Source organism: Electrona antarctica (assembly GCF_951216825.1).
Source record: "Electrona antarctica genome assembly, chromosome: 15".
Lineage (NCBI taxonomy): Eukaryota > Metazoa > Chordata > Actinopteri > Myctophiformes > Myctophidae > Electrona > Electrona antarctica.
In genome coordinates this window covers 44,369,613-44,381,508 of record NC_136796.1, presented here as the reverse complement: position 1 = coordinate 44,381,508, position 11,896 = coordinate 44,369,613, and the positions used below count along the sequence as shown (strand labels likewise).

General features: G+C 44.2%; 1 protein-coding gene across 1 annotated transcript in view; it reads right to left on the bottom strand.

Annotated features, from left to right (window-relative positions):
* LOC306938894 (protein 4.1-like) overlaps positions 1–11,896 on the bottom strand; it is a 91,214-nt gene that overhangs the window by 54,287 nt on the left and 25,031 nt on the right. Inside the window, exons 2-7 of the mRNA XM_079523257.1 lie at positions 7,753–8,216; positions 4,715–4,972; positions 3,717–3,821; positions 2,264–2,306; positions 1,287–1,362; positions 115–333 (exon numbers count right to left, since the gene is read on the bottom strand). Coding sequence (XP_079379383.1) covers positions 115–333; positions 1,287–1,362; positions 2,264–2,306; positions 3,717–3,821; positions 4,715–4,972; positions 7,753–8,208 — 1,157 coding nt within the window. The 5' untranslated portion in view covers positions 8,209–8,216. The remainder of the gene's footprint in view (positions 1–114; positions 334–1,286; positions 1,363–2,263; positions 2,307–3,716; positions 3,822–4,714; positions 4,973–7,752; positions 8,217–11,896) is intronic.

The following is an 11,896-nucleotide window of genomic DNA, read 5'->3' as shown; positions in this document are numbered from 1 at the left end:
GTAAAAGTACTGGAAATTGGAAATACTCAAGTAAAGTACAGTAAAATACCTCAAAATTGTACTTAAGTACAGTACTTAAGTAAAAGTACTTAGTTACTTTCCACCACTGGTCACCTGTATGTACGGTGGAGCTCCATCATCTTCTCCTCCAGCTCCTTGGTCTGACCCTGGGCCAGCTTCATGTCCTTGGCGTAGTCGGGCGCGTGCACCTCGGGGTCGTACTCCCCCAGCTCCGACTGCAGGGCGTAGGACCCCAGGAGGGCGAGGGTGACGAAGGAGCACGGCAGACTGCCCGCCAGGATGTCTTTACGCAGCTGCAGACACAGGTAATACCTGCCCGTGGGGCAACACAGAAACGGCGGTGCAATGAATTTGGGTCATACTCTAAAAAGACAGTTCACCGTGAGGTGCAGATGGATATGGCCCACTCTTTGGAATTCTACAGTATTAATCCTGTGTTAACCTCTGGGGGGGGAACCCCTTTTGGTGTTTTAAAGCATTTGATTATGTTATACTTTGGCTATTGAAAAATAGCAGATCTACAAGCTCATAGCGCGGCACAGAGTGAACTTGTAGGTCTGCTATTTTTGAAAAATCGTGAAGATGTGGTGCAAATCTTTGAATATATATTATTTCACAACAAACGTTTTGAACTCAAATCTTTGCTTCTGAGGGGGTCCCTGGAACAACATATTTTCAGATGGGGGTCGGCGGCCAAATACATATAATTTTGGGGGCCAAAATAATAATTTGAGAACCACTGATATAGAAACATGGGTTTTTCAGAAAACTGTCATGATTTAGAAGACATTTTGTAGAATCGAGCTCAGGTCAAAATGGGTTAAAGAAATCTCCATCCCGTCCCCATCACTTTTCACAAACTACAAAACAATGTTCATAACAAAAAAAACTTCCGATATTATCTTCAATAATGAATGAATAAATAAATGAACCCATATACAGTTTGTCTGTTCGCTTGTCTGTCTGAATGATTTATATACTTATACACAATTTAGAGTCATATACCCCTATGCATAATGTTATCTACATACAGTAGTGAAATGAGAAAAATAAGTAAGTAACATAATATCAGACACATTTCCTGAAATCACAAACTAGAAAAGGCAAAAAAATAGAACATCTATCTACTAGGGCATTCACTTCTAGTAATTTTTACTAGTTAACTAGTTGCCTAGTTTACTAGTAAACTAGTCGACTAGTTGCTTAATGCCCTACTATCTACCACTACTAGGACATTCCACAGGGAGTCATCCCATGTACTGTACCTGGTGATGTCCTCAGAAAGCTGAGCTGGATCAGGTGGGTAGAATTTCACATTAAATGTGAACTCATAGTTGGGGCCTAAAGAAAGAACATGCAGACGTTGTTAAAGTCATTGTAAAATACAATCTTGTGGATTTAGCCTGAGTAATGCACATACTGTGTAGCTTAACACCCCGAACGCCAAGGGGTTTTTAGGACCATTAAATCAGAGCGCCCAGCGATTTGCAGCAACGGAGCACATTTCAAGGTGCACCGGGCGCCATCTTGGATGTACAGTTGAGTGCCACTGACCTTGTCCCTTATCATTTAACTGTCCTTTTCATTTTGCATAAGTAGCTAGATGTAGCCAAAACACTAATTCTAACGCGACTAGTGACCGCGATGGGCCGTCAAAAACATAATCTTTGGTTAGAATTGGACGGATTGATTTTAGATCAAGAGTTATTCACGTTTTAAGATTTTCGATCTCATCCTCTAAAATGGGGGGGGGGGACATTTTGGATGACGTCCCAACCGGAAATGACATCGAATGTTGCCCAACAGGCGCTCCTCAGCCTGTGGAGCGGTACCGTGCGCTCGGTTATGATATCAATAAAGTTCCGTCCTGTGATTAATCTCCGTCCTGAGCGTCGAGCGTTACTGTTTGATAGGACGGAGACCTCCGTTTATGCCGCTCAGGGTGTTAACACATTTTGGGCGGGAACCCCTTTTGGTGTTTTAAAGCATTATGTTATACTTTAGCTATTGAAAAATAGCAGATCTACAAGCTCATAGCGCGCCACCGAGTGGCGCACTACGAGCTTGTAGGTCTGCTATTTTTGAAAAATCGGGAAAATGCGGCGCAAATCTTTGAATATATATTCTTTCAGAAGACTTTTTTTTATTTCGACGTCAGGCCTAAATGGGTTAATGAACAGTACAAGCTTGTACTGTAGAGCTACTGTTTTGGGTAAGCATTACGGTTCCTGGTTTGTCTTACCTTGCATCTGTCTGCGAAGCTCTTTGGTCAGGTCTACCCATACCTGATGAACACAATTGGAAATGAATGACATTGAGAGTAAACACCTTATTTGGGTGGTGATCAAGGTTAGTTTAACAGAAAATAATTTTGAAAAAACATTTTCGTTAACTGTAATAAATAAAAACTATAATAAAAAAATAAAATAAAAAGATACAGAAAGTGTATTGTGTGTTTACAAAACTAACTAGAACTGAATTTATAGACTAAATGCCAACATTTATTTATACGCTTAATGTGTAAATTAATCTTTTTAAACAAATGCTAGAGTTTTTATTACACAATACTTTACTCTGGCTCTTTTCAATCCTGCACTTAAAAAAACCAAAAACTACTAAAAACTAACTAAAACTATTAGCTTTATCAATATCTAAATTAATAAAAACTAGCAAATCTGCTCCAGTGACAGTGAAATCCACGAAATTAGCAGAGAAGATGACCCGGACGTCAAAATCTGCCATTTCATGCCAGGGTCACGGCAGCGTTCTGGCGATAGAACCATTGATATGGTTTAATGTTTTAATGTGAATAATTTTTTTTTATTAAGCTCCGAACATCGTACTTTATCCCATTATGAGCCCTAAAACCACGAAAGACTGCGTGCGCGTGTGTGTGAACCGTGAACAGAGGATTTGGGATTTCAGCCGTTTCTACCATTGAAGCAAGCGGTGGCTAGCGACGGAAGCTAAAATAAGGTACATATTACTATTAATTCTAATGCTCTTTTATCAAATCTCGTCTTCTTGTCTATGGCTACCTGTGCATTATTAAATTCATCTTCAGCATCCAAGGAGTTAAAGCCAACATCTGGGACTTATTTCAATGAATACATGTCATTTTAAGGAAGGAGATAAGTAGCCTTGCCGAGCCATGAGGCCCATAGGGGCAGGAGCCTATCTCCTGTTTCTGTAGCGTGAGGCAGCTTGAGGTACCTTTCGCCTGAAATACTTTGAAAGGTACCTATAGATGTCAGCCCGGAACAGACCAAGGGAATGGGACTGTACAAGTACACGCCCTGGACATGACGCTAGTATGTCGCAGGGACTTACCCCCAATCCAACCCTTGATGCTGAGTGTCAAGCAGGGAGGCACTGGGTCCCATTTTTAGAGTCTTTGGTATGACCCGGCCGGGGATCGAACCCCGACCTCCCAGTCTCAGGGCGGACACTCTAAGCACAAGGCCACTGAGCTGGTAAAAGGAAGGAGATAATGGACATAAAACGTACAGATTGTGGCTTCAATGTGTGACTTGTACCATAATACATGTACGCTCAGCGCCGCAGTAAAGTACATGTATACAATATGTGTCCATGATGAACAACGTAACAAACTAATTAATACTAATCTCTGTAAGATCATATCTCTATATCTTCCACTGGCGTAGTGAGTGAGCAGACGATAGTGTGATAGATACCTTCATGGTAGGCGTCTCCCAGATGGCCAGACCGTAGTAGTCTCTCTCCAATATGTTGAGCTGGTCACAAACCTTCGTGAACAGATCCTGGCCTTTCGCATGTTTCTATAAAGACACACACACACACACACACACACACACATACACACACACACACACACACACACACAAACATACACGCACACACGAACGCATGCACGCACAACACACACAAAGATACAGAAGAATTTAATAAGTGAGGCCGTAACCCATTTCGGGCGGGAACCCCTTTTGGTGTTTTAAAGCATTATGTTATAGATATTGAAAAATAGCAGCACCGAGTGCCGCGCTATGAACTTGTAGGTCTGCTATCTTTCGAAAAATCGTGAAAATGTGCCTCATTTTAACTCAAATCTTTGCTTCTGGGGAGGTCCCTGGAACGACATATTTTCAGTCGGGGGGGCGGAGGCATATTACATATCATTTTTGGGGTCCTTGACATGAAATATTGAGCACCACCGATACAGAAACATAAGGTTTTTCAGAAAACTGTCATGATTTTGAAGACATTTTTTTTTAAATGTGGACGTCAGGCCTAAAGGGGTTAATGTGCAGAGCATTAATTAGCAGCTGGTGATAACAGAGGAGTCTCCCTGGGGGCTCATCACAGTTTCAGTGTTACCCCCCATGGGTCCATAATTACGCAGCTGTCGAGTCCAAACAAAAAAAGCATTGTCTAATGTCTGGTAATGGATGCTATGGGGGGGGGGGGGGGGGGGGTATCCAATCCCTAAAAATCTATATATCCTGGTATGCAGATGGCATCCATTGCCGACTTTTTGGAGAAATACATTCAGCTACTATTCGTGAGGTTTGTTGCCACCACTAAACCAATCTGAACTGATTTGAATTGAACCGGGTAAATAAACCATAATGGATCCTAGTGAAAATAGCAGATCATTTAAGTCGAAAACAACACGGATGGGAATGACGGTGGGAATCATTGCGTCGTCTCTTACGTCCAGCTCACACTCGTGGACAGCGTCGTCCAGCAGCGTCACTTTGATCTGCATGATCTTGGGTCTCCGAGGGGCTTTGGGAGGTTTGGCCTCGTCCTCCTCCGCGGTCTTCTCCTCTCCTTCGTCTGCCTCTCCCTCCACTTTGGACTCCTCCTCCTCTTCTTTGTCTTTCTCTGTCGCTCCGTTCTCCTTGTCCTCCTCCTTCTCCTTCTCAGCGTTCTCAGCGACAATGTCTTCTTTCTGGTCTACCTGGACTGGCTGGAGGAGACGCAACAACAACAACATTTATTAAATTCCATTCCTATTCATATGCCAGAATAGAACATTTATTTACATACTAAAAAAAGTGATAAGAGTAGCAAAACCCGAGTTCTCTGCCCAAAAGCTAAATGCTAAATCGTTTTGGACCCTGGGCGTTTAACCCATTTTGGCCTGAGATCAGATTCTAAAAATGTCTTGCTATGTTTCTATGTCAGTCGTTCTTCGATTTTTCAAAAATAGCAGAGCTACAAGCTCGTAGCGCGCCACTCGGTGGCGCGCTATGAGCTTGTAGATCTGCTATTTTTGAGTGGTGCAAACCACTCCAACAACTGGCTTTGTTAGTACCCGTGTGTGTGTGTTTGTGTACCTGTCCCTCAAAAGAATGAGCATGGTTACTATATATGGTCACTGACATTACGTCAGACCACAGCTGATCAGGCTATATAAGACCTTGGACCACTCAGTTCACACGGGTGTGATTTTTCAATAGCTAAAGCATAACATAATGCTAACACCAAAAGGTGTTCCCCGCCCAAAATGGGTTCAAAGGAACTAGGCATTTACTTGTAGTAGCATTTTTTTTTATTTTTGCACCGTCCTGCACCGGGACATTATTTGGTTACAGTTCCTGTCACACATGTTTTAGTGCAAAATGATAAGGTATGGTAAACATAGGCCTACAATTCAGAAAAGTCTTTTGTCTTTTGACTTAAATGGATAGTTCAGAATGTTTTAACTTAAGCTGTAGCCTATGAAATACTTGCCTTTAATATAGTGGTTGCAACTGTATTAATTGATTGCCCGAGTCCCGTGGTGGGAGTTCTGCTCTGGTTTTGGTGAAATATTAAGTAGTTCCGGTCAGTTTGTGGGGGGCACAGGGGGCTACGCATTCAAAGTAAATTAATTCACAAAACTAGCGTCATTTGTATCGTTGACCTATTCCTACCATATAGTGCAACTTTCGTTCATTTTTTACCCCTCTCTCACACGGTACTATGTTTTTTGTGTCCATATCACTACGCCCAAAAAATAGTTCCATGTTATAGTTGCGCTAATATTTTAGAAATGTGTGGCCCCCAGTGCCCCCCACAAAATGACCAGAACTATTTAAGCAAAATGGTGTCAGGACCCGGGCTGTTATTGGTCCACAAGATTCGATACACCACCAAGATACCCATGTACCTGTCTAGATACTTCCTTAATGTTAACGAAGTCCACACCCACAACACCAGAGGGAGTGCAACGAACCATGTACAACCCAGATTCGGCACAAACAAGGGACTAAATTATTTTCGCTCCTATGCCACCAAAATGTGGAACGCCCTACCAACAGTCATTAAGACATGCGAATCCCTTGACTCCTTCAAAACCGCTCTCTAAGGGCACCTACAGACGGCTGCAATTCAAAACTGGCCCCCGTAAAATCTGAATCCCACCCCACCCCCCACCCCCCCACCCCCTTTTTCCCTCACTGTATATGTTTCTTTTCCCTTTTTACCTCCTTTATGATGAATTCCTGTTCTGTCCTTTGTCTATATAGAAGTGTCTATTTGTACGTCTCTAAATGTTTTTGATGAATTGAACATGGTGGACCCTATTGGAAACAAGTGTAATGCTTAATTGGGTCGTCCACTCACAGTTAACAGCCTTTGTATTGAGTTTGTGCTTTAAATGTACTGTAATTCTGCAAACTGTTAATAAATATTTCAATCAATCAATCAATCAATGCATGGGCGGCTATTTGAGTAAGGGCTACTATATGGAAATAAACGGTAAACTGCTGTACAGCTCTGCATGGCAAGCTAAACAAGACAACGTTGATGAATAATTAAGAGCTTGAGCACAGCAAGAAGCAGATAAAGACACAGTTCCTGACGGGTGGAGCAAGTTCCGTAAATAACCCTCCCCCGATTCCTCGGTAAGGAAAGGAACCAGCCAGGCAAGCCAGACAGCCACAGTCAGACAAACCTTACTTTAGCTTACTACCTCAGGACTCTGGGGACAAGCTAGCTGGCACAGTCTGACTACAATAAATGAGTCCCTTTATCTAACAATGGCCTCAGGAATACTGAGAGAGACGAGAGTGAGAGAGAGAATTACTCCCATGGGAAGGAGAGGAGAGAGTTTTACAGTGTCATGGCTGTGTGTAATTAGGCTGTATAATGTTAACTAGTCTCTTAATTTGAAGGTATGAATGGACATGGTAATATCCTAAAGGCAGTTTAGGTAAAACCCCAAATCTGAAATCTGTCTCCTAGTCATCCATCCCCTCACACACACAGAGTATTGCATTGTATTATATCTCTTCTGTCGGGAGGAAACCTCATAACTCCAAAATGTTCATTTTTCAGGAAATGAAAAATATAAATCTTTCAGGGAATTAAGAAAACCTTGCAATACTGCCTCATCAAAGTTGGTGTTGTAACTTTATATATTGTCAATTACTTCCACGAGAGGGGGAGAGGTGGTGGAGTTAGTTGCTTTAGCAGACATTTTGAGGGTCCAATGGAGTTAAGAGGTTTTGTCCAAAGCACTTTTTGCTACTTTCCATTGGTTCAATATTTTCGAAACGACACACAGACGTAAAGGGTGTTCAATAACACTGATTTATGCCAAAAAAAAATCAAAAACCTCACAAATGGAGTTATGAGGTTTCCTCCCGACAGCAACGATATTTTGAATTTCTAGTCAGTAATTTAACAAATGTGTGATTAGTGGCTTGGAATTGAAAGGGTTGCCACTAGTCTATCATTCAGTGGAGGAGAGGAGAGTGTCACCTGTGCCTCGACGCTGCTGACCGAGTGCTGATCGAGCGCGACGTCTCCCTCGACCCTCAGCTCCTCGGCGACCTCGGGGTCGGCGATGGGGGCCTTGGGCTCGTCGCCGCCGTCGTCCGCCCCCCTCTCCCCCCCCTTTTCGCCGCCGCCGCCGCCCGCCTCCCCCTCGTACTGCGAGCGCCTCTTCAGGAAGGACGAGAAGAGGCGCGAGAGGCCGCGGCCCGCCGAGGTGCGCGTGCGTGGCTTGAGGGCCGCCTGCTCTTCCTCCGCCGGCGGTGGCGGGGGCTCCCCGGGGCTCCGGGGCTCCGGGCCGGCCGGCTGCTGCTGCTGGGGGTCCTGGGGCGGGGTCTCTGAGGGCCCGGCGGGGGGGTCCTCCTGCAGGCCCTGCTCTGCAGGCTCCTGCTGCTCACACGCCTTCTTCTTCTTCGGCTGCTTTTCCGCCTCCCCTGTCGTCATGGCAACAGCTACAGGGGAATAATACATTAAAAAGAAGAAGAGGGAGAGTGAGTGGGGTTTTTTTGGGTTAAGTGGTTTTACCTGAGATTGCATCATGTTGTTGATTTAACCCACTTAGACCTGAGAACGATTATACTAATGCCTTCTAAATCCTGACAGTTTTCTAAAAACCTCATGTTTCTATGTCAGTGGTCCTCAAACATTTTCATGTCAAGGACCCCCAAATATATGTGTAATCGGCCGCCGACCCCCATCTGAAAATATGTTGTTCCAGGGACCCTTTTGAGATTTGAGTTAAAAACATTTGCTCTGAAAGAATATACATTCAAAGATTTGCGCCACATTTTCCGCGATTTTTCAAAAATAGCAGACCTACAAGCTCGTAGCGCGGCACCGAGTGCCGCGCTAGAGCTTGTAGATCTGCTATTTTTCAATAGCTAAAGCATAACCTAAGGCTTAAAACACCAAAAGGGGTTCCCGCCCAGAACGGGTTAAAAACGGTCATTGCACTATGGCATGATGGGTAAAACTGGACACATCCCTCCCTCTCATCCGCTAGACCCCGCTGCGCGTCGTTAAAACTGACCCAAATTGACTCTTTGAAACGGGTACATTTGGGGACATATTTTAGACTCTCGGCATTAAATTGTCACTGTGGATTTCACCGCAATGTTCTGTCTCTCTTACAGATGTTTACTGGAAGCAGGAGGGGGGGGGGGGTGCTAATTGTTCGTGAAATGCCATGCCAACACGAGCAATCTCACACACGCGCGCATGCACACACGCACACGCACACACACACACGGACACACACACACGCACACGCACACACCCGGAGCAGGAAGGAGACAGACGGCAGGAGACCTTCCTAATGATTGTATCCACAGTGGGGAGACAGACCCCCAGAACACAGTACACACGTCAGCGGGTAATTAAAACCGCTGATGTTGCCCAGTAGCTCCAGTGGGTGCAGATGGTGTCGGGGGGGTGGGGGGGGGTGATCGGGGGGGGGGGTAGGAGGGGGGGTCTGACAAGGTGCTCGCTCAGCGCACCGAGCAGGACAACTGCTGCTGCCGCCGCGAAAAGGTGCCGGTAAGAAAAACGCTGTATTAGGACCTGAGACAAAACGATAAGCGTTTATCGAAGGCAATAACACAGCAGGCCCTATCACAGCTGCGCGTAGCTGTGCGTGCGTGCGTGCGTGCGTGCGTGCGTGCGTGCGTGCGTGCGTGCGTGCGTGCGCAGCTGGGCTCCAGAGATAGGTCCCAACAGCATACAATATGGAAGAGTCATTAAACTCCAGCAATATCCATGTGTTTGGGAAAGGGGGGGTAATGTGATGTAAGGAGGTTTTATAATCCCCCTCTCTTGCTCTCCAGCGCTGTTTGGCTACGTGTTGCTGTGGCGATACTGCCCTGTCTCATTGTGGACATTGTGTCTCATTTCTGGAGGTTTAGCTGCTTGGCTCTATTGCCTTAATAAAATAGCCGATCTATAAGCTCACAATCGCAGATGCCATGCATTGTGAGCCTGTAGATCGGCTATTTTCAGTCCACGACTCACGAGGCCATGTTATCCTCATGATGAGAGCAGTGTTGATTTCGTCGACTAAAACCAAGACGAAAAATGTTCGTCGACTACCGTTTTTCCCTGATGAAAACTAAACTAAATGGAAACTAAATGAAAACTGAGATATGGTGACTAAAACTATGACTAAATATACTGACAATTTCGCCAACAAATAAAAGGTAGGAGCGCACACCAGTAGTGGGGAGGTGCTGACCGCAGGAGATAACACTTTGACTGAGAAAGGAAAGAGGCCGCACAGCTCGTAGTCACGATGCCATAAAAAGGAAGGGACTAGTGGACAAGAGATCCATCATTTTACAATTAGTTGCATGCTGAAAATAGCTGATCTACAAGCCCAAGTGGGCTTGTAGATCAGCTATTTTCAGCAAGTGAAAAAACAGTCATTACGACGGCATCAAGGCCCGCCAAAACACATTTTGTTCGACTAAATCAACTGTAGATTTAGTCGACTAAGATCGTATTATATTTAGCCGACTAAAACTAGACCAACACTAAGACATTCCAGGTGACTAAAATGTGACTAAAACTAAATTAAAACTATTCAAGAGACTAGGACGAAAACTAAAATCAAACTTTGCTGCCAAAAAACAACACTGGGTGAGAGAGGAGAGAGTCACGCAACACTCCTTTCACAATGAGGACTGCGAGGAGAGAGTCACAGAATACTCCTTTCATATGTGACTCAGTGATGTAAATAGGTTTTCAATGTAATGAGTCCCGGGATGCAGGGATGGTCTTTTAGATGAGTCCCAGGGACATTGTATGAGTCCCACTTCAACAACGTTAGGAGTCATATTTTGCCATTTTTACAAATTGCAGCATTTAACTCCCATTACTTCTACAACAGAAGAATAAATGATTATTATAACTAAAGCTAGCAAAATAAACTAGAAAGAAAATAGTACAGTATAGTACAGTAGTGCATCCCGTGGATGCAGAGGTTGTTTTATTGCGTCCCTTAACTATAAACTGCATTTTGGGATGCAAAATGCACCCTATTTTAATCTCTGGTGACTCCACTCCACCCCTCATATTACGAAAGGAGGAATCCATAAAGCAAAGCCGGAATCGGTATCGCACTCGTAAAAACCGTAACGATGTCGCCCATCCCTACACAGAACACAGCGGATCTTATGTTCACCCATTTTGACCTGAGATTAGATTCTAAAAATGTGACAAAAAGAAATGACAGTTTTCTGAAAAAGCTATGTTTCTATGTCAGTCGTTCTTCGATTTTTCTAAAATAGCAGACCTACAAGCTCGTAGCGCGCCACTCGGTGGCGCGCTATGAGCTTGTAGGTCTGCTATTTTTCAATAGCTAAAGCATAACATAATGCTAACACCAAAAGGGGTTCCCGCCCCAAAATGGGTTAAGTCCACATGTGTACTGTACTTACAGTATGTCACCTCATTGACAAAACATGGCAGTGGAATTCGGAAAGAGGAATACGAATCCCTTTCCGTCCCCGTTCCCCCCGTATACCTGTCTACTTAATGAAGGTGACAGGTTAATCTGCTTCATTCAGAGGAGGCACTCTTTCCCTCATTATTACTGAGCCCTGGGAAGAGAGCCAAGGGAACGGCACAAAAGAATGGGTTGAGCGTCTCCTGCTCCATATTATCTGGCCTGGCCATCAACGCTGTACTCATCATCGACAACTCCTTCATATAATGGGGAACATTTGACACAAAGCTGCCATGTTCAGTCTTGGCAGGAAATTAAGAGGTTTGCTCGGAGGAAACGTTAACCCATTTTGGGGCCGCGGGGAATCGGGAATTACCCCCTTTTTGTGTTTTAAAGGATTATGGTATACTTTAGCTATTGAAAAATAGCAGATCTACAAGCTCGTAGCGCGGCACCGAGTGCCGCGCTACGAGCTTGTAGGTCTGCTATTTTTTGAAAAATCGTGAAAATGTGGTGGATATCTTTGAATATATATTCTTTCAGAGCGAACGTTTTTAACTCAAATCTTTGCTTGACACACAAGTCAAGCAGATCACTATAGTTATAGTTATAATAACAGATAGTTTACTGTAATAATAGACATCACAGACTTGTACCTTGGAGATCAAATCCAAAGTGTCTCAAGCCTGCAAA